Here is a 24,293-nt window from a genome sequence, read left to right as displayed (position 1 = left end):
CTGTGTGTTTGCTTGCAGGGAAAGAACAGAGGGAAGGAATAAAGAGAGTAATACTGCCTATGTGAGCTTTTTGGTGATCTAAACAGCAGTAATAAGAAGGGATAACTAAATACTACAAGCAAAGATGTAACGTATACATGGGCTTATATCCTTCACCTACCTTTGTATTAAACTCTACTGGAGAGGTACAAAAATCAAACCTATAACAGCTTTTGCTGGCACAAAGAATTGGAAATAGATGACTTCCAAAACAACAGAAAAATTGAGAAAAGTTGTGGCTGCTGTATTTTTCCCCCTCCTGAAAGCCAATTAAAACTTAGTGAATTTTTAACCTGGTACATTAAATAATAGAGCATTACTAAAACCAAATACCTTTTGATTCTTCCCAAAGAGTCTGTTTGTAAAGCAAAAATATTCTAAAAGGAACTCCTAAATATTACAAGGAGTGTCAAGGAGTTACTATTACCATGGCTACACACTTCCAACTTGTCCCTATGCCAAGGGAGAGCAGAATCTACCCACTCATCCTGCAGTGCAGCATCAGCAGGTCAAGTACTAGAAATAATATACAAAAATGGCAGAACTATTTTAGCACTTGTGAGTTTAATTCTGGAGGCAGGAGGGGTAGAATATTTCTGTTTAACTTTCTCTCATTCTCCAGAAAATGACTTACAGTTGAATCATCCCAGTCATTACTATTTCCATTTATTGCATGCACTGCACAGGATTAACATAATTATGTAATTTAAAGTGATTAGACAGTGACATTCAGCCAAACAACACTGTCTGTTGAGGAAATGAAAAGTAAACAAACTAAAGTTCAGATCTTTTCACCTGAAATGGACTTAAGTGAGCACTTGTTTGAAAAGGGGCTACGTAATATGTGTTGTTTCAGCCGAGCTTTGATAACCGTTGTTGAAATTCAGCCCTGCCAACGGATGGGCAGAAAGACAACGTGCCCATTAAACCTCAGGATAAAACTGCTTGGTGAAGGTCTTATGCTGGCTCTTGGGTTTGCTGCCTTAAATCACCTCTATGTATTTTAACCCCCTATGCAGTGCAGAGAAATGTTTTGATCAATGAACTACCTTCTATTCCAGTTTACTAGTCATCAAATAATTGTTGGTTAAATTAAAACGTTCATAGAATTACAGAAGATAAGGCTGGAAACAAACTTCAGAGGTCACCTAGCCCACACCCATGACCCAAGGCAGCTGGCCTACATCTTTAGTGTTTCTCAGAGATATTTGCTAAGCATGTTCCTAAAGACCAGCACTGATTTAAGTTCCCCAAGCACTAGAAGCGATCCAATCCAGTGCTCATTTAAACCCAGCAAGAAAAATCTATTCTGCCTGTAAGAAAGAATCTATCCTGAATTTCTGATTCTAAGCTGAGAAATGTTGGGCTTTTGAGTAGAAGAAAAATTCAAGCCAACGCAAATCCCCAAAGAAAGCCAACATGGTGCACAGATAATGTGTAGATCATGAAAAAGCATCTAAGGAAGAGCACATTACAAATGTTTGTCATTTTTTCAGGGAGAAATGAGACTTTTGAAGGTCCTTTGCTAAAACATCCATAGATGGCATTTAACTCCACTCTTAGAATGGAAATTTCTCTTTTCTTATGTTAACTTTATAGTGACCTTAGTGAAGTAACTGAAGAAAACGTAAGAAAAAAATATTAATTAAGAAAGATTTAACACCATCTTATATGACCTCTATTTACAACTAGCAGGGAACATGAGTAACACATTAAATAAAACAGATTAATACATGCAAAAGCAGTAACTATTTCTATGCCTTGCACTACAATCAGTTGTTCTAGAGAAAAAGGGAGAGAGAGCAACTGAGCCAATAAAAGGTATGCATTTTATTTTACTTTATCTTTCTTCTTTGGAAATTCCGATCTTTCATTAGCAATTCTCATACTTTCTGTAGTTTCTGTTTCTGTAATTTGATGAAAGATTCCCCACCTCGCACCTGTATGCCACTTTTTGGTCCAAAATTTGCTTCCTTGTTTTCTTTTTTCCCTAAATCTCTAATCTCTAGTTCCTGTTCAGGAACCAAGTTTTCCACCACTTTGAAACCCCAGCATATGTAAAAACTGTGCTTAATAATTACTTCAGTTTTATGCATATCTGCCACATTTTCTTCCAAGTCCTTGAAGGAAGTTTCCAATACAGAGATCTCAATTCAGCCATGATTTCTTTAATTTCTGTTCCAGCAGAAGATGCTTTCTTCCCCCTTCTCCATTTTATTTTGCCTACAAGTGAAGCACCCTTTCTACCTGAGATCAGAGAGTTCCCTTTAAGCTATGCTTTGTTGATTCTTCTTTCTGGCAGGCTATAAAGAAGTGTTTGATGTATGCATCTTTCCTGTTTCCTAACATCAGAAAAAAGGCTGGGTAATGTTTAGAGGTCATCTTTTGCTAATGTAACTAGAAAATACTTGTGGGCAACTGGGACACCAGGAACATAAAGCTTCTTCAGTAGTATCCAGAAATACAATGCTACAATAACCTACTGCAAAAAATGAAGGCAGGACGGAGAGAAAAAGGAAGAAGCAGACTGGCCAAGCAACTGCTTGCGAACTGCAAATCAGTGGCTCACTCTTCATTTCCTCCAAAGATCCCAATGACTTGAATAACTGTTAGCTTGACGGGCCAACTGTGGATATTACCATGGCCTGGTAGCCATAGAGATGTGCACCAAGATCCCAGACTCACAAAAGGAGATACTGCAAATGGGGACTGCCAGCAGCAGTTGTTCGCAGGGGAAGTGTTAGACAGGGAGATTGTTATCGCATAAAACAACGGAAAACAGGTAAGTGAGAGAAAGATGTGCCTACATTTGTTTGAAAACAAAGTCACAGATGCACTATAGAAGCTGGAATTACAAACATATAATCATGACTACATAATTAAATAGCCTGTTAAAAAATATTTTTTCTTGCCTTAATTTTCCATCTGATTAAAATTTCCCACCACAGGCCCTCAGACTTATAGGGCTTTAATTCTGGCAATGCATTATAATTCTGGCAGGTAGCCACCTTCTTATTTTTATCCCTCAGTCCTTTAGTCTCTTTGTATATTTCTCATCTCGCATTTTTTTCTTCCTCTAGTCACAGAACATATGTAAACAACTTGAATTATTTTTGGAGTACAGAAGTGTAACATACCCTATTTTCATTTCTAACAAGAGATCATATTCTTGCAGATTCTTATTTTTTTTCAATGATTATGTTTGTGTAAACATTTGTCTGCAAACAGGTTATATTTATTAAGTATTTTACTTTATGCTGCTGAGAAACTGTCAAGATCCCTAAATACGTCCAAATAAAATTATTAAAAAAATTAAAATGTTATTTTAAAATTAAATGACATTCAGACCGTTGACACTCACTGCTGACTTTTCAAAAATATTTATTATCCACTGACAATGTACTCAGTGCAATGTGCATTGTAAGCCCACCTCTAAAATCTCACAGACTAGTTTACTAGAGTGCTGAAGAACATAGCAGACATGCTAAATTGCTTTACTGAATCTCAAAATGCTGAAGTACATCCCTAATGCTTTGTCAACTGCAAACCTACCTCAATGAAAGGATATCACATCTCCAGCATTTACATCTTGTTTTTTTCCTGTGAAACTTAGTAGAACTAATTCTTGATCACAGATTTGAAGTACTTATTCACTCTTATTTGCAATTGCAATAACTCATGATATGCTTCTTTTGCCTGAACGATCATTTTTAATGTTACCGTCAACACTTGTTAATGCCCAGTCCACATACACCCTATGTTAGATTCCCTAGAACCAAATCCAAAAATGCCTTTACACATGTGTTCATGCTTTACTGATTTCAACTTTGACCTATATATCCTCTGCTATATATCTTCTAAACATTGTTCTATTACTGAATCAGCAACTGCACATTTTAAACTCAAATCTATAGTAGATTTAAATTTCTGAGTTAATTGAAATTTCCAAATGTATATGCCCCCACAAATAGCCCTCTTGTAAAATTGTGCAACTTGGACACATCACTCAATTTTAGGTGGCTTTTGTAAAAAATTTCATGCTGAAGTTAGAAAAAAAAATAAAAATCCTGGCAAACACTTGTGCATTTTAATGCTTAATATGTCCACTACAATCAGTAAGTCCAATTTCTTTGACAGCTTTTTAACCCGAGTGTGTTGGTTTTGCGTGGCAAGGTTTTGGTAGCAGGGGGGCTACAGGGGTGGCTTCTGTGAGAAGCTGCTAGAAGCTTCCCCTGTGTCTGATAGAGCCAATGCCAGCCGGCTCCAAGACGGACCCGCTGCTGGCCAAGGCCAAGCCAATCAGCGCCTCTGTGATAACATATTTAAGAAAGAGAAAAACAGTTAGAGAGCGCTTTTGCAGCCAGAGAGAGGAGTGAGAAGATGTAAGAACATCTGCAGACACCAAGGTCAGTGCAGAAGGAGGGGGAGGAGGTGCTCCAGGCGCCGGAGCAAGATTCCCCTGCAGCCCGTGGTGAAGACCATGGTGAAGCAGGCTGTCCCCCTGCAGCCCATGGAGGGAGGATGAGGGGGTGTAGAGATTCCACCTGCAGCCCATGGAGGACCCCACGCTGGAGCAGGTGGAGACACCTGAAGGAGGCTGTGGCCCCGTGGGAAGCCTGCGCTGGAGCAAGCTCCTGGCAGGACCTGTGGATCCGTGGAGAGAGGAGCCCACGCCAGAGCAGGTTTGCTGACAGGACTTGTGACCCCGTGGGGGACCCACGCTGGAGCAGTTTGCTCCTGAAGGTCTGCACCCCGTGGAGGAGACTCACGTTGGAGAAGGCCGTGAAGGACTGTCTCCCGTGAGAGGGACCCCACGCTGGAGCGGGGGAACTATGAGTCCTCCCCCTGAGGATGAAGAAGCGGCAGAAACACCGCGTGAGGAACTGACCGTAACCCCCACTCCCCGTCCCCCTGTGCCGCTGGGGGGGGCGGAGGTTGAAGCCGGGAGTGAAGTTGAGCCCGGGAAGATGGGAGGGGTGGGGGGAGGTGTTTTAAGATTTTGGTTTTATTTCTCATTCCTCTGCTCTGTTTTGCTTAGTAATAAATAAGATGAATTCCCTCTCTAAGTTCGGTCTGTTTTGCTCGTGATGATAATTAGAGAATGATCTCTCCCTGTCCTTATCTCGACCCGTAAGTTTTCTTTCATTGTACCTTTTCTCCCCTGTGTAATGAAGGAGGGGAGTGATAGAGCGGCTCTGGTGGGCACCTGGCCCTCAGCCAGGGTCAACCCACCACACCGAGCCACTGACTCCAACACTCCTCTGTCCTTCCTGTCCCAATTTCTGTCACAGAGCCTCATGTTATTGAATGTCAAGACCTTATTCTAAGCCCATCTACTTAGTCACAGTTTTTTTTCCTTAGGGAATATAACAACTGCTAAGAAATTCTACATCATTAATACATTAGTGGATATACATACCAGGTGTGTTTTTCATATATTGAAAAAGCATGATAAAAAGATATGCTAGAAATATCCTGAATAAATTCTAGCAATATTTGTCTGCTTCTTATTTGGCACACATATACAATGCGTGAATATTTTGTGGAGTTTGTAAATTGTCCTTTGGGTCACATTTTGCATTCCCTCTTCTCCAGTCAAATCTGTTAATTCCAGTCGGTGACCTACTTGTTGTATTTCTTTGGACCAGTATGTCACCCCAGTCAAATGAGAAAGGGTAAAAAAAAAAGGCCTACAATTGTTCCTTCAAACACACCATGTTGCTCGTGGTGCTTCCTCTGAACTTGGCAGAAAAAATTATTGAGGGACATGTAGCAGATGAGAAAGAACACAATTGCAGATAAGATCTGACACTTTAAAAGTATTCCTTATCACAGCCTTTATGGAAGTTTCTTCTTTCTTATGATGGGTTTGTGGCTTGCTTTGACATCGTCACATTATGGTGCTCTCAAATTTTATAACTTTATTTTTTAGCCATGCGATTAATTTCCTTAAAAATTGTACAGTTTTGAAAGCTTTCACTCTTTCTGTGAACATTCCTCATTAGAGAGAAGTATAGCTGTGATGTATTTTGAAACATCTTTTATTATGTCCTATGCAAGCTAATGAAAATACTGTTAATAATAGCAAGTGATGCCTAGGATACACTACAAAAATAGCATCTTTTCAACTGCTGCAGACAGTCTACAACCACGTTACAGCCCTGCCTCAGCAATCTCTCCCTCTTTATGACAGTACCTGTGCAACATGCCGAACTGTAAGGTGTGCACTGCAGCCCCAGTAATTTATACGGTCATTAGGAAAGAGCCAGGTGCTTTGTTGAATGGGAAGGGACTGAAGCATATAAATGTTTTACTGCAATACAGCCCATTATCACATTCATTCGACCTAGATTACCTCAATCTACATTCAAATTTGCAGGCTTCTCTGAAACATGAGGGACTTGAGAGAAGTCATGCCACTGACAGGGTGAGACTAGAGTTCCACTAGAGTCTTACTGGGCACTTCAGACAGCATGCCAGCTACAGGACGCAGGTCGGTGCCTAAAAGACCTTCTGCCCAGAGGACAGCTAAGCTGAGCAACAGAAATGTGCCTGGTCTTAAAAAAGCCACCTGTCAGCTGGCTATCCATCCTTTCAAGCCTGGGAATGTAAAGCAGGCCCTAACTGTTGCTCGTTTGTGTGCAAAGTGGAAAGGACAAAGTGAAAGGGTCACATGTGTTTTCATTTTTTGCTTTTATAACCTATTTTAGGTAATTCTTCCTTCTCTCCATTGTATAGTTTGATAACTTGACTTAACATAAAAACTATCCAAGGTTTTAGTTCTGCATGCTGTCCTTTTGACAATCTGGCGGAGACCCTTGGGATCTTGTTGAAGATCCAAGATCTTTGGCTACTTTTGATGGAGTACCTGAATACGTATGTTCTGAGTTGTCGTTGCCTTCTTCCCTCAACCTGCCATCTGTGCACATAACAAGCTATATAAAGAGTCATATGACATACGTTGCTCCTTTTATCTTGCTCATAAGCATCTTAGGTTAGAATTATATGTCTCAAGCACATCTAGCAGGAAATGTTTCCCAGCAGTCCAACCATACAGAACAATATAAAGAGCGTCTTTCACTCAGCCAAAAACCAATGATGACTTCTGTGACAAACTTTTTTCTCTGGGAACCTAAAGAAAGTTCCTGATTTGCCACTTACACGTGATTTGTCAGGAGGAACTTCCCACTAAGAATTTCAGTTCACATCCTATATATTATACATTGGCCAAGTGTGATTAAAAGCTTTCAGCTGCAGCTTCCCTGTACCAAAGATGTCCCATTTACTGAAGTATTGAGATTCTAGTTTTTTCCAGAAACTGAAAGTTCCTAACACGTCCAGTGGACCAAACATAAATAAGATATTCCCTTGAAGGAGCACTGGCAGCCACAAATGTCATGAAAGGCAATTTGCCTTATCATTTGCTTGCTGTAGTCATTTACTTGGGCATTCCAGCTACTTGTTCAGATCTGGTCTAAGGGCAGGAGCAGATCTATACATCTCAATGAGTTCTTATGGAAATTACCAGTATCCTCGATTTTAATAATTTTATCTCTCATTTTTAACGTACAAAATTTCAGTCAGCAGTCTGCTTGCTTGTTCCCATGCCACAAGCTTCCGGCAGCATGTACTCAGTTTAATGACAGGCTTGGTTCTGTTCCAGCAGATTATTAAAAAAAAAGTTCTGATGAAAAAACCAGATGCGTTTAAATAGCTCCATAGTCCAATCAGACAATTTGAGGGGTTTGGCTGTTTCTTCCTCTTACAGACCCTTACCAGGCCAATATACACATACATGCAGGCAGTATTCAAAGGAGAGTTTAGCAATGTGTTTGTGCTTAAGTTTCATGATCTGCCAAACCCATTGCAGTAGGTGCATTATTGTTGCTCCATGCTTCCATAGCCAGTTTTATTCCAGAGGCCAAGTAGCTTAGCTTAACATTAGTCACATAAGGTATGCATTGATTATTTCTTTTAAATATGACGCCTTAGAACTTTAACAAGGATGCATATATACTTTAATACTTGTCAACAATTTACTGTAAAAGCAGCAAGGTGGCTGATCAACTGCCAATTATCTTTCTTCCATGTGCTAAATTATTGCTACATATTTTTGGAGATCCTAACAACAGTGCTGGAGAAAGGACATCAAATGATGCTTAGAAATGTGATACACATTTTCATTTCACACTCCATCAGTTTTTACAACTAGAGCTCCATGAAAGGTATGAGAATACTTGGCTAACAGCCATATCTACTGAGGTGTAAAATAAGGATCAGATCTCTTTTTAAAAGAGTTTCATTTTCTTTACATGACTAAATCAGATGTTCACCTTCTTCCAAAATATATTGTAAATATTCTGTACCTCTACCCATCAATTAATTTTGAATCTCTGAACCCAATTTTGACCTGTTTTAACAGACATGTAATCAATACACGTTTTTTAAAACAGCTTTGTAAAGCAAAATAAACAGATTCATCCTTCCACTAAACTAGAACTGAAATACATTGAATTATATAATCACTGGTGTTAAATCTTTTCAATTCTAATAAGTTCTTTCCTCATCTTTCACCCTGGAACAAGGAACAAGCATATTACTGCCTTTACAGTCAACAAACTAAAGCTATGGGCATCAGAAAAAACATCTTTCAAATTCAGATTTCAATCTGTCAGGAAAGATTAAAGCTTCATGCATACATAAAAGGGGAACTATAAAATGATAACAGATACATAGCATGGAATCATTATGCTTGAACAGCTGCTGTTTCAACAGTGTAGTAAAGCAGAAAATGTCTTTTACTCACCTCTGTTAAACCAGAAACTTCTCCTTTTGCTAAAGGTCTGGTGATGGATGCAGTGTAAACTCTGGCATCTGACACCGGTTGTCCCTTCATAAAATGTTTTCCAGCTTCATAAATATTCACTTCTACCATCTTACCCATTAACAGAGGATCCTTTGGCACAAGAACCTTTCAAATAAAGATGAAGACAGAGTTACTAAATACCACAAAGGGCATCAGTGTCTCCGGCTTCCTCTCAGAATACAGTTTTTTGATACACATCAGAGCAAATCCTAAAACTTTAACATTTTAGTCACCAGCATGCACTATAGCCCTGACACACTTGACCAGTAACATCTCCAGCTTGTGTTCTTCAATAGCTTTGCAGTGTTAGCTCAGTTCTTTTCAACTCCAACTCATTCTGTGAGTCGTGTGTTTTGATTGATGAGAAAGTTGAGCTGGAGTTGCAACATTTGAATCCCGACCCAAACAGCTCCCAAGGGCACTGGTACTACACAATTCTAATAGACTGCTGTAAAGCTTCCTATCTTCGTATCTATCCCATGATACTTTTAAAAAAATATGTATTTTTGAGTCAGTAAATGCTTCAGGACAGAAATTATGCCCTTGTTTCTGTTTGGACAAGCCCTTATTTTAATCATGCAGGTCCTTTGCTGCTGAGATGCACAACTGACAATGAATGCCTGTAAAAATGGATGAGTGTGTTTCTCGGGTCATCAACTAATGCCACTCTGCCCTGAATTTGCACAATCATGATATCAGACAGTCCTATAAGAACTTCACAAAAAAGACACCAGATAATAGATGTTCCTAGGTTGTGCACATTACAAAAGAAGGAGCTCAACATACAGGAGCAACATTTTCTGCTGTAAGAACAAATGGCATAAAAATAGAGAAGTAGTTAAAAAAAGAAAAGCCATTTCCCAATTAAACAATGAAACCTTGAATCACAGGGACTTATTTAATCACATTTACTTGAAGCTCATCCACACACAAATGCAAGCTTTTCAAAGTCGATGAACACACATATATTTCTCGATTTTTGGATGCTGAAACTAAAATGCCTTAAAACGGCTTGATTTTTAGACAATACATGCAGAGGATTTTCCGAGGAAAACTCCGTGCCAACCACATTTGGAGAACATTTTGTTGCCAAACAGTGCCTCTCTGTTTTCACCTCTCACAAGTGTTGCTTGTCCCACTTGGAGGAAATCATCACCAGTAGTTTCCCTTTTACCCTGAAGGCTGAAGGTGTTCATGACTGTAGGAGTTTCCAGACCCCAGGACTCTGCTGAGCTTCCTAAGCGTCTTCCAAGAAAAGCAGGCGTCTTTGCTTTTCAGAGATGGGCAAGCTGAGACTAATTGGAACTAAGTGGCAAATACAAAGCCAAGATCCTATTACAATGTATTACAATGTGACTAGATCACAGTTCTTCCCACATAATTCATCTCAGGCAAATTTAAACCAAAGGAAAACTAGGCAACTAAGTATCACTGGGCCTGCGACCTCTGCAAATCTTCTTATCTCCATATGCGAAATGGCAGTAACTAAACATAAATTGTCAGGGACAGACATAGGTAAGTGATGACTACTTCAGAAAAAGAAAGAGGTTAAATGAAAATATCTGGGAGGTACTGTAAACAACCAAGCAGCCAGGCTCGGCGCACACTCTTGCATTTTTCTGATATAAGTATTTGTTAGGAAAAAGTCCCCAACCATATTTCTAAGAAACAAAGTTATACCAACAGAAACCTTCACCTTGACTGTTTTTCTGGCAAAGCACCCTTTGGTCAGTTTAGACTGTTCAATGAACTACCTTAAACTACACCACCAAAGCCTCCACACACGTAAGGTGCAGTCCTACCCGGCAGTCTGTCAGCGTAGCTCTATCGATGTGGCTTTAATAGCAAACTCTTCCAATGTAGATGAGTTTAGGGAAGAGAGAATAAGTTAGGTAACTATTTGAGTTAATAGAACACTACACTAGGACTCTGAGCTTCAGCTTCTGAAGTATAACATGGTATTTAGTGATTCAAGAGTGGTTTTCGATTTACTATCATTAAATTTACTGCTATTAGTCACTAGCACCAACTCTTGTGCTTACCTGGGCAAACAGTAGGATGTTACCCTTGTCAAACATGCTGCATATAAGATTTTAGGGAAAAGATGTACCTTTTAGTAATGGAAAGTAATTCTTCCATAATAAAATTTAAAATTACTCCCTATGTTATTATTTGTTTTTTCTGTATTCTTTACCAATCCCAATCAGGAGCTGTATTAGGTGCATAAAACATCAACGCTTTTTGTTTGTTTGACATACTGCTTTTCCTTTAATTAATGAAACTTTCACTAAAAAGCCCCCAGCAATTTCTTTTTAATTGCTAAATGGAAAACCATGTTCTTCAAATCTGACTGATAAGCTACAAAAGCAAGGAACAGTGATACGTAATGTAAGACTTAGACAGAGGTTAGAGATGTAACAAAAAAAAAGAGATTTATAAAAACAGAAAGAAAGAAACCGAGGAAAAATAATCAGTGAACTTGATATCTAATTAATAGAAACAGATATTTCAAGAGCAGTAATGTTACTTACTACTAAGCAAAAATAAATAAATAAATGCTTTAACATAACCTGGAAGCAGAAGAAAGCACTATGGGTGACTATATAAGCACAGCCATCATCAATAGCCTCTCCAGGTTCAGACAACTGAATAACTAAAGTTAGCAAAAGCAAACTGCTCAGTGCAACAAAATGGAGAACAAGCCAAAGGCAAAACCAGAATGAAATCATGATGATTCAGAAAAGCCAATTTCATTGGTTTTCCACAAGTCATCTGCTTTTGAGCAAAAATAATAATTTTGTGAAATTGAAGCTGTATGTCCTTCCCAGCTCAAAGATAATGTTTCTGTGTGAAAAGAATTAATTTATAGAAAGTACATAAAAGGAAATACAATGTATCAGTGTTAATGTAAAGAAGCTTCTGACCCTTCCTATTGTTTGATTTTTTTTTTTTTCCAAACTGCATTGTCTGAAAGGATTTTCTGAAAGACGCATAGAAGTTATCAATATTCAACTATTCAGAACACAACACTTTGGAGACACAGAAATTAAAATTACTGCAATAATTAACAGCTTCTTAAACCGTTCAAATAATGTTATTTGGATATATAGCATGTATCCTCCTCGTGCTGTATACTCGAAGTGCCATTGTGTATTTCTTAACATAATTTCAGGTAAATAGTATTTACAACACAGAAATAAAATATCTCATAAACAGGTCTTGATGGTCACACCTTTCCTGGAAAATGTTCTAATTTCTTTAATTATTTTTGCACTGTGGCATGCCGTGTTGCTGAGATTATCAGAAAGCAAAGATAAAACAAAAAGATGTTACTTTGTTTATTTAACTGTACCTGCTCATAGAAAGGATTGTGAGCAACATAGTAATTGGAATCAAAGGATTCTTCTGTTACCAGAACCCTCTGCCTCTCACCAACCTGGAAAATAAAAGACAAGAGAGATGACTTAGAAAACAAAAATAATTAATTGCACTCAGAAGAGAGCTGCAACTACAAACACTCTTAGCAGAAAGAATAGAATTCTCTGAGAAAATTCTGTGTTAGCATGAAAGTGGGGCACAGAAAGCCCTACTTCAAACCATCTAAAACTTACAGGGTTAAAAGTCAGAATTGAAGGCTAGAACTGTGGTACTGTAATGGCTTAACATGAAAATCCAACTTAGAAACATAAACTGATTTTTCTTATTTACACAACAATAAATAATGTCAGATATGCACAGAGTCCGTTACAGCTTCATCCAACTTATGAAAATACTCACATTCAGCACAAAATCGCACAATAAATTGCAAAAAGGTTAACACACCCCCCAGCAGCATCTGGGAGAAGCAGGGACCTGTAGCTTCGAGATGCCATCCAAGGTCATCTATTTGCCTTGGTTTTTTTAAAAGCCACACGTTATGTACCCTGATAGGGCATCTCTTTATCCTTTCTTGGTGATTTCACTAAGCTGTACTCATGACACCACATTGATTTCCATGACAGTGGAGTCAACGCTTCAAATTACAAAGATTCAGCGAAGAAGAGTTTTTAAACAACTCACAGACACAGAGATATTATAGGCCAAATAAAAACTAGGCTAAAAATCTCAGTGTATCAATTCTACCTCCCAACTTCCAAATGCACTAACACAGCCTAAAGGAAGCACCAGTTCTACCAGTGGTTAAGCGGAAGCCCCCAAGACAAATCTGACTTTCCCCAAACTTCAAAATCCCCCGCACAACACCTTTTGATTTTCTCCGTTATAGAGGTGCGTAACGAAGTTTATAGCCTAATTTCTGCAAACCTAGAAGGACATGTAGCTCATATTTTTAGTCTGAGCCCATCTCTATTTTTTTTTCATCTAAATGTGCCCTGGATTCTTTCCAAACTATTTGACAAATGTATTCTGCAAATTACAACTGTCTGGCAAGTTAAATTTACTCACTGCTTTTATTGCTGCCAGTATTTTGAGAATAAAAAATGGTTTCACATTTTACTCCAAACTTTTAATATCTGTGAGCAAAGCTGCACTCAAGACCCTCCCCCCTCCCTGACAGACTTCCACCACACCCTAGTGGCAACTGTTAGGTAGAAGTTCTAAGGCCCCCACCATAAGATCCATGGGAATTAGCAAGAAGATGCAGATCAGATAATAATGTTTTGATTCTTTAAGGTACGAGCAGTAAAAGAGAAGATTAGGATTTTCTTGAACAGTCAATGCCAGAAAAAGAGAACATGAAGTAATAAGAATAGCAATATCACATCTACATTACAGCGTATATATATATAGTATATATGCGCATATATATACATACACACACGCGATACATATATAATTCTCCACTCGTCAAACAGAAAGACTTCATGAAATAACTCTTGCCTTCCCTTCCCTGTGCACATACTTGGAGTATTCCCAAAGTAAACCCTGGAGAGCAGGGGACACAGCGAGCACCCAGCTCATCTCCCCAAAGGCAGTTCGAGTTAATTCCCCTGGACCGCAAGTGTGGGGTAGGCAGCAGAAGGAGCACAAGCCCTGAGTTACAGACCTAGTAACAGAATCCTAACAGTAGAAAAGATGTATATTTTTGCACACTTTTAAAGGGTGTTTAAGAGTTGTTTATAACACATTTAAAATTTCCATTCATGTTTCTCTGGGAAGTCTGCAAGTACAAACAACAACAGATACAACATACTCAAATTTTATTAATGTAAATTCAGTGTAACTGTTTACCATTCCTTTACACAGTAAAGTGTTTTTTTCTTTCAAGAAAACAGTTACTCTATTCAAATCCCCAGAGGAGTTTTGCAAATACATGTCAAGAAGGCACTGGAGATAACTACTCCAGTAATAAGATTACAGGGAACACCTCCCTTGAATGGAGAGGTTTTGTTGTTTCTATAATATTTGAGACCGTAGCCTTTAAAATCATAACTCAGTATCTGCTGTAGTACTACAGTACCAAAGTCTCAGATGTCATGCAATGTTACGAAAAAGAGGAGGATGAAGCGTTAGATAAGCAACACTCACCCTTGGGGAAACACGCTACCACTGAAAAGCACCCAGGCCAATCACCAAGTCATGTCCTCACATTGTATATTCATTATTTACCAATACCGTAACTCAGCAAATCTGGCTCAAAGCAATCCTGGGTCTGTAACTCATTTCACAATTATCTCGTGGTTCCCTGGTTCTCTCTGGTCATAACGTTCTGCCTTCATCGTCTCTATGAATCCTGCCTGTGAGGCAGTCTAAGCTACATGTGTAGTCATCATACTTTCAGATGACAGAATGCCAAGCATGATATACAAAAAATAACAATAATAATAAAAAAAATCAGAAGGAAGAAAAAAAGAACACCTGTGTTTGATCATTTGATATAAGCAGTGGTTTCTTCAGAGACACAGTGCCGGTTTTTCTCATCTTTGGTTCCATGAGCAAAAAGACCTCAGGTCTCCATGTCTCAGTGGGCCAGACAGAGCTTCTGGGCTCAGAATTTTTTGGGAACGGGAGGAAATCAGGAAGACTAAATTCGTCACATAGCATCAAAACTGTGGCATTATCAGAGGAGCCGAACAGCCTATACCAATTTACGCTTACATACACACACACACACAAGATTAAGATGGCATACTGTATGGAGTACAGGTAAAGCCAGTAATTGTTCACTTGCTCGAGTTACTGGATTTGTAGCCTTGGCCAAGGCTGAGCTCACAGAGAACGATGATACTCAGCTATTTGCAGACTCCTTCCATAACAACAGAAAAGGAAAATTCCATTTAATGAGTTAGACCATTGGGTATTCATGATCTACAAGACTAATTGGCTACATGGATTTGTAAGACAGAAAATGACTATCTATCCTGCATCCAAGTATAATTAAGAAGAAATCTAAGTACGCAGAATGCAGCTTTGGTATTTAAATTTCTCCAAGAAGTGGAATATGTCATCATTTCTGCAATTATTCCCCTGGGATCTCTAAGTGCCTAAGTTTCACCTCTCTCAGAAAGAATTTAAATATGCAGAAACCAGACACGATATCTAATATCAGTCATAATTATAATAACCTTTGATGATTTTTTTTGAGGCATGTACCAGCAGAAGTAATTCAGTACCTTATTTTTATTCCTATTCTTTCATCTGCTTCCACAGGTATGCATGAGTTCCAGCTCTCAGGGAACTACAATTCTGACAAAGCATCTGAAACTGCGGAAACCCAGCTCTGGCATCTCAGTTTGGAAAGATTCCTGTAGAACCAGGATATTTTTCTTTATGGAGGATAGCATAAGAATAATAATGAACGATAGCAAAAACCTTGCCTGGAAACCTCCCCCATCCAAGGTAGACTGGTCACATCATTTACACAAGGAGAATTTATTTTCACCAAAAATAATGCAACAAGCGCTGCTGGTCCTATCACTTACTACACCGCAACAGTTGCCAGGTGGTTTGTAAATCTCAGAATTAGTAATCAAATCACTTATGAACTTTTATTTAATTTTCATTTATCGTCCAGGAAATTCTGACAAGATAATTCTATAACTCAGTTTTTCCTTTACTGAATACCATAAAAAGCAGTTTTTCCAGCTGGATGGTTTTCTAAAATGAATGAATGGTAAGAAATGTCAAACACCCTTCTCAGCTGCAGTCAAATTAGGTTTGTTTTTTAAACCAAAACTGACTGAATCACAGAAAACACAAGATTTTTTTTTTAAATTCTACAGTAGTATGGGTGAAAAGACAGGTCCTGTTTACATGCTTTGATAGAATATTGCTATGTAATGTCAACAATGGCCTGCTGTAATTATACTCAAATAACGTATGCCCCATATCTTTTATTTTAGTTAATGAAAACTATAATTGTTCCAGTTTGATTCCTTACGTATGACAGCCAGAGCATGTGGCACAATAATCTTTCTCACCGTTTCCTTATTGTTCTTTTATCTGAATTTTGCTACTTTTGTTTTTGAGAGTCTCTGTTTGGCTAAAAAAAAAATATAAATAACCACTGCATTTCTATTCTTCTCCCATAGAAGAAGGCACACTGCACATACAGCCATGTCCATTGATTTAGAGACAGTTGCCGAAGCCTCCTTCACGTAGAGTTCAACTCATAGTGGAATCGATGAGCATTTCTCCATTCATGCTGAAGGAGGCTGGCTTGGATTCTGACCCCAAACATTGTGGAGCATAGTTAGGACAAGGCTTGGAAGCCACACAAAACTACTTTCCTTTATTTTTTAAAGACATCAAAAAAAGGCAATAAAAAATACACACTGTCACAATTTATGTGTATATGTTTTAACAGATTACTCTGATGTACAGAATATTTCTGGTAAACATACATATTTTGACCTTTACTAAGTATAACAAAGTATAAGAAAAAGTAATTTAAAAAGTGTTCATTCTACATCGATTTTGGTATACTTCTCTCCCAATTTTTCAGTTGTGGTCTAATTATTTAAAACATACTTTAATGATTATGCAGATGGTGTGTCCTTCCCTATACAGCAGAGAAGAATTGCTGGCTGGACCCACTTTTATGAATCACATTAATCCTTCCGTAATTAGAAGCCAAATTGCTTGAAAAGGATAATTAAGCGTTTTCTAAACCTTCTATTTATACACTGGTGGTGTTTTCTCCTCCTGACAGACAATTCTAGGTGTGCCACAACCTCCCTGTAAAAAAAGGCAAAGTTTCTTGAAACTTAAGACATAGTCCCATTTTGATGATACCAGAACACATCTCTCTCCTAATTCTCCTTTGTACTGCTTTTTTTCTGGTGCTCAGCACTGGTCCTCCAACATTTATGGTCTATACATCTCTCCCTTTCTGAAGGTAGTACTGGAGACAAAGAATGGACTTGTCTTAAGAGTTTTTCTACACACTTGTTAGGTTTTAAATGTGTAGATTGGAAAGCAGTAACATTAAAACAGTCCAGCTCTTGAGCGTGGCAATTTTTAAGCCAGGATAAAAATACCTTTCTAGCATACAGCATAGACAGCTGCCACTTTATCAGGGCTCGTGCTACCACTGCTGCTAATTCCAGACGGGTAGGTACCTCCTTTTTGTTATGTTTAGTGCATAACCCTAGTACAGAAATGCAGCAACAGGGTGACATTAATATTTAGAGTCCTGTATCTTTTACATTATACAAGCATCAATCAGATTAATCTTTACAACATGTGTCTGGCCCATTTTACACCTGACAAAAGAAACAGAGAACCTGACCACTCCAGTGGTACAGAGGAAGCGGCAGAATTCACCACACGGATTTCATGTATTCCTACATGCTCCTCCCAAACCTAGACAATGCTGCCTCAGTCCTACAATGCCACTAATTAGCAAGGAAAACAAAATTCTCAATCTCTTACATAGATCACAGAGCTATGGATGAACTACAAATAAATCTGTTAAAAGACAGTGGATATTACCGGTCCCACTACCCATATCAGACTGTTTTGTACTTATGTCCAGCGTGGCTAAATTTTACCATTTCACACTTGCTATGAGTCAGTGTTTTTCCCTGAATTACACTTCTCATTTTTTTTGCAGCCTTGGAAACAGCATTTGGGTGGTCGTCTTTGCACGTAGGAAAGTACTTAGCTCTTAACTAGAGAACTCCAGAATCCCAAGTGAAAAGCAGCCAACATTCATTTCACTGTCAACCAATACAGCTGACTTTGACCATTATTAAACTGCCCATCTTTACACAAAGCTGCAGGAATTTTATTTTAAAAGGATTACATAAAATGTATGATTTACAAAATAATATCTAAGCAAACTGCCATTCTGTTTTAGGCACAGATGCTTCAGACATACTGCTCTTTCCAGAGCATCACTCAAGAATTCAGAATGGACGCAGGCAACAGATGCCCACAAGACAAACTCTTTCAACCACCTTCCAGGCTGGCTTGAGGCTGTGCAAGCAGGAAGGAAGGATTAGGTATAAATTAAAGACAGGCAGCTCTAATAGTACACAATCAGCATAACAAAAAAGTGCCTCAGACCTTCAGCAGCAGGCAATGCAGCTCATTAAAAGCAAGCAAACACCTTCTCTTTGGTCCCCTTATGGATTTGCTGGCACAGCTAGGGGGGAGGGAAAAGGTAGGGAGAGAAGGAGGCGAGAGATGGAAGTAGACTGCTTCTGCTCACTTGGCCCATCGCTCATGCTTCAGGGTAAATAGATCCTTTCTATTACTGTGCACCTGCATCTGACTGCTTCATTTTGATTTGGGCTCCTGCTGTGAAAATGTAGCTTCTTCCAGCACGTACAAACCCTGCCACGCAGCTCAGATGAAAATTATATTCAGAGATGTGAGCGGTGACCTAAAAATGACAACTGGTCCTCAAAATATCTGATGCCTTTTACATTCTGTAAGTTTCATTGCCTAGAAAAGGGGTAATAAAAGTAGCATGTTGACAACTCTGTCATGTTACCTTTCTAAATTTTATTAACTGTGTACAATGTTATAAAAGGAAAATAAGTTTTCTGAAATGGGAGGTATATATTGCCTCTGAGAGCAGTCTCTCTCGTTCAGATCCTTCTGTTGTAAACCCAGGCTTAAGCAGCAAAAGGATGAGGTGGCAGAATTGGGTTTTATTCTGGATCTGGCACAACATTGCTAAGGCACTCCTCCGGCTCTTTCCTTGTGCTCTCTGAAACTCTGTTTCCACCTGTGCAAAATCCAATTCCGATCGTTACACAGCTCACAGAGTAGTCGCCACAAAGCTGGGGAAGTTGCTAAAGCAATATAAAATACCCTATGCAGAACTGGTATTTGAGACTATCACGTAGCATGAGCACTCGAGCAACTGCCTTAATGTCATACTGGCAAAAGCCTCTCCCCTCTTCTTTCAGATGATCTAAGAAACCCTACAAAACTGTGGCAAATACCTACAGAAAAAGTCTAAATTAAAAGATCAGTTCAAAATGGGAACAAGAAACACCTGAGTAGGTAAAGTATGTTTAAGACCTTCCTTTCACAACCATAAGAGTTCACAAGCAAAACAAAAAACTAGACAACAGTCCGCCCTTAAGGAAATTTGATATTTTAAAATGTAAGTATGGGAACCTATACTATTAATACTGATCTTCTAGAATGGAAGATGGAGTTTAGAGGAGTATTTTAAAAATATTTGCGACTTCCAGCCAATTCGGCAGTCACGTGGATACTGGTGGCACGAGTAAACAAATATTTGGGTTCTTCAAATTTTATTTTGCTTTTTTTTTAACAAGCTAAGCCTGTGTGAAGCTATCAAGCTTAAAAAAATATGATGGTCTTTCTTAGGAAAGGCCATCCTTTCAGCTTCTTCTGTGAAATTATTTAAAATTATTTAAGATTGGCTGTTTTTGTTGGAAGCAATTCCTTAAGATACACTGCATATTTCCGAGTGATTTAAGCACAATATGAAGTGGCAGTTGCTAAGGCAACAATATGCAATTCCTGTTTCAGTGATCTCTTTTAACAGCTGCATAAGCCCAGACAAGTATCAGTTATATGAGAATTTATAAATCACCTTGGTAAATACCCTATCGAATAACTTTTCCAGAAATTACTTTAGGAACTTGCCATACCAATCTGTTTTCTCAGACTAAAGTCTTGTCTACACTACGGAAAGAAAACTGCTCACCAGTGGCTCTGTCAGAAGGGAGCTGATGTAGCACAGACCGATGTAATACTGTGTTCAGCGCCGATTCAGCATCACCAGCTGTTGGAGAGAATTGCCAGGAATAATAAAAGGCCCTAACATACGCGTAACTTCAGTAAACCGTAGACAGAGCTGCACGTTGCTTCCTCATAAGCAGGAGAAAGCAGGAAAAAGTTGGGAATAGTGGGAATAGGTGAAAATACTGGATGCAAGAACACAGATGACAAAGTGAAGATACCATTGATACAAATCAACAGTCAATACTGTCTTCCCTGGCATGATCCTGGAATCCCCACAGTAAGACTGGGTGCTCTTAGAATACATCTATAGCCTGGTATGTTTTCATAAAATACACCAAAAAGACTGCTCCAAGAAGTTGGGCTTCTCTCCAAAAGATCAGTATAATTTTTCTGCTTATCCCACAACTGAAGCCAGTGTTGTCTGAGAACAAAGGAAGAGCAGATGGGATAAAACAGAACAAACAAAGGTCCAAAATGACCCTGTATGCAAACCCAAACCCAACTCTTCCCCAAAATTCACTAAAAGCTGTATTAACACATTTAACAACACACAAAATATGTAATATGACACTGTTGCAAGTTAATTAACAGAATACAAAATGGTGGCACTAACCGAAAGAGTTAAAAAAGGGTATAAATATGTATCAGCTTTCTTTTCAAAAGAATAATAAAACTCCTTTGCCATACATGAATCCCAGGCTACGACAAAAAAGCATCTGAACATCGTCAGCAGCTGATAATGTTAATGAGGATAGGATAATGATATTATTTTTATTTTGAGGGTAGCCAACATATGATCAAGACCCTAGAACTGCTGACACTTCTAGCGGCATAGTGCTGAATGACAAATGACATCAAGGGCTTACAGAGGGACCAAAGTGAATGATTCATTAAAGAGTGATAAATGTAGTGTGACTTCATGTTGTTTAGAATTTAATAGTCATTACTGTCAAAGTAGTTGTGATGCATTTTACTATTTTTAAACAGTATGCCAACTATTTGCATATAAAAAGGTAACTAAAAGAAACACTTCTTCATCAGCATACCAGAATAATAATTCTGACCAATTCTTTATTATCCATTAAAGGAAGTCAACAGAGATCAGTTCAAGAAAATTGTAAGATAAATCACTTCTATTCTAGAAGAAAAAGAAAAAAATGACTACGGACAAAGTATTTCTTTCTAACGTCATCCTCATAACCTACTCGGTTCTCAAGGCTATGCATAAAGTTATCACAGAAATCTCAAGTGTGTGCTGCTGCATATGCCTCAGCACACTACCTTTTGCGTGACATGAGAAACAAATACGTCAAATTACAGGCCTCATTAATTTGTAAATTCTCTTCAAGACCTATACCACTATGCGCAACTTTCTCCTCCTTAGAAAAGTCCTTACTTAGCCCAGACAATAAGAAATACTCAAAAATGGGACAACACTAGGGGTTTCTACAATCCTTCAAACTAAGCAGCAACATCCTATGCTGTAGCTGAATTTTAACAGGACAAAAATCGAAACAAACTGTACCATTTAATGGCAAGTGAAATTAATTATTCAGATGGATCAACGAGAAACACGCTATATTCTCAAATGCAAGTGCTAAGACCAAATTACAAACCTTTCTAAAAAACTAGTTTTTAATAAAAAAATTACAGCTGATGTCAATATTTTGTCTGCACTTCTGTGCATATCACATCACTAATCAGACAATATTAAGTTCTCACCCAGTAGGTTTCAAATTCCAAACCAAGTGTATCGTTTACATTATCAATAAACCCAACACAATGGTTTGGATACATACACTAAACAATATGGTAGCTAGACAGGCCTGAAGCTTCTTATGGTACAAAGTCTTTGCTAACAGAAGAGTAACAGAAAAAAAAAGATTCTTCAGCCATTACGTGAACAGGTCTTTTTAACCCTGTGTGGGTATGGCAAGAAGAATGATTAGAGACTAGATTTAAGTGTCTTCAGCGTACAGGACGATAGGGATTCAGAGGGAGCTTTACACACTGCTCACCAGCCTTGAATAGTCAAGAAAGGAGTGGCTCTGTCTGTCTTTACAGTCTTTGCCAACCATCCTTAAAGAAGGTGGACAACTGTGAAACAAAGGCTCAGGAATAAAGATCTTCCTATGCCTCTGTGACAAAAGCCTGCATACACAAACAGAATGTGCCCTGTAAGTACAGTAATTCTCCAAAGAAAAAGTATTATTTCAAATTTCTATTTATGGCCATTCCCTTTTGTAAGTAATCTGCAATTAATCACAGTCAAAATGCAACATAAAATCAGAGGCATAGGAAACAAATCACCATTCATTAAAAGAAATGTATCAATGAATGGGGCATACTAGGCAGAAAGCACTGTTGTATTCCCATAACTGCTGCCAATCCTGTATTCTAATGTTCTCAAAGCCAGATGTATGAATGCACCAAAGTTATGTAGAAATGCTTGTCAGAAAAGTCCATACATTTGGTTTTGCCTTCATTCAATCTTGGATCGTATCAGAAGGTCAGTAGTATGCAGCATTTTATTTTCCTGTCGCACCCTTTTTCCTCTTCTGTGTCTCCTCCTTTCAGAGTACTATTTTCCTCACACCTGACTGGAATGAAAGAGTTGAGTAAGACTAAACAGTACTCCCACTCCTGAGAAAAACTCTTCAGCAAGTTTAGACTGAAAACTCAAGAACAGCAAGATCTCTCCTAGCTTCTTTCCCCCTTCTGCCTACATCTTACTGAATTGCCCAACACATAATTTTATCTTACTTTTCTACCACACATGACTTGAGACAATTGTTCTTTTTATTTTTGCTGAAAATTGCTCTGCTCCTGAAGGGACTCTATGAACATGCCTCACGTGCAAGAGGAAGCACAAGCCATTGCTTTAGTTTCATCCACATTGAGATGTTCCAAGCATGGAAGAGACAAATTGATGTCCCCATGAAAAAAATGAAGCTTACTCTTTTCCACTTTCAAAATCTATGCCCCCTTCCCATTTTACACCTCTCTCCTGTACACCCATAAAGGCAAAAACCACAATAAGCAGCTTGTTTTCAAAGGCAAAATGCTAGTAATTAACCCTAAATTGCCTTTTCAACAATTGAGATGGGGTATAAAAATGAGCCAGTCCTAGGTTGTCTTAGCCACTCTTACTCTTCAACAGCTAGCTATGAATTCTCCAAAGAGAATTTCGATCAGAATCCACCTCTCATTGTTTGTGTTTTATCTCTTTGTGTCAGAAGCAGCAAGAAGAGAAGAAACTACTTTGTGTGAGGTGATCACACAAAACAGGTACGTAAGACAGAAGAAAAGATTGATATATACGTTTTACACTGTTTCATGCAATTATGAAGACAAAGTTGCTTGGCATAATAGCTGGGTTCCTCAGCTATACTGGTGAACAGATCTGGGCTGATGCATGCTTCATATTGCACAAGCAAAGAAGATTGCCAAGAAAGCCAGCATGTGGTCTGGAGTTTTATTATAGCATACTAAAGAAATGGGAATGAAGCTTATGGTTTAAAAATAAGAAGGCTCCTGCCTAAACAATTTTAGGACTGCTTTTCTCCTAAAGGATGTGGTAGAAATGGCACCACAATTTACTATGTTAAAAATGTCATATCTTCACATAAACTATTATTTTGATCAGTTCTAGCTAACATAAAATTTTAGCCAGTATCTCCTGCACCCAAATGACTCTCCATGTATTTGCACTGTATTTCTTCTGTCTTTCCTAGCTGTTACAGTAAAAATGATACAAACACTTCAGGGTCACACAGGTGTCTCAAGCTCTAGAAACTTGATGGGGATTACAGTAAAGGCAGGGATCAGCAATGGAAAACTGTGCACAAATTTAACTGAGAATTACTGGAAATTTTGTTTAAATATTTGTAATTACAGAACTCGAAACAAAAGGAACAGGTCAATGTAATTGCTTCTTACTACTTTTTTTTTTTTTAAAAAAATTCTCTGTTCTTCATTAAAGATTACAAAAGTGAAAGACATAATTTCTTCTTATTTATGCTTGGACAAAGTTGTCAGAGCTGAATGTCAAGATTTTAGGACATAGCTCAATTATAAACATCATACACTGGTGACTTGATTAGTGGTTTGAACCAGAAAGTGGCAGTATCAGAACTCCACGACACAAAGGCTTCACACCAGTTTTGTGGGATTAAAGGGCAAAGCTCACCATCCTCATCACCACTGTCAGTTAGCTCGG

At 38.4% G+C, this 24,293-nt stretch overlaps 1 protein-coding gene across 6 annotated transcripts in view; it reads right to left on the bottom strand.

Moving 5' to 3' along the window:
* The window catches only part of CDKAL1 (CDKAL1 threonylcarbamoyladenosine tRNA methylthiotransferase), a 441,944-nt gene that overhangs the window by 19,128 nt on the left and 398,523 nt on the right, over window positions 1-24,293 (bottom strand). For 5 of the 6 annotated variants that reach the window (XM_075745163.1, XM_075745164.1, XM_075745166.1 and 2 more), the window contains 2 exons: window positions 12,258-12,341; window positions 8,846-9,010 (listed from right to left, as the gene is read on the bottom strand). In XM_075745163.1, the coding sequence (XP_075601278.1) occupies window positions 8,846-9,010; window positions 12,258-12,341 (249 nt within the window). The remainder of the gene's footprint in view (window positions 1-8,845; window positions 9,011-12,257; window positions 12,342-24,293) is intronic. The other variant, XM_075745168.1, reaches the window with a different exon arrangement.

This window comes from Balearica regulorum, chromosome 2, assembly GCF_011004875.1.
Source record: "Balearica regulorum gibbericeps isolate bBalReg1 chromosome 2, bBalReg1.pri, whole genome shotgun sequence".
Lineage (NCBI taxonomy): Eukaryota > Metazoa > Chordata > Aves > Gruiformes > Gruidae > Balearica > Balearica regulorum.
The sequence above is the reverse complement of the archived record's forward strand: the minus strand, read 5'-3'. Positions and strand labels throughout refer to the sequence as shown.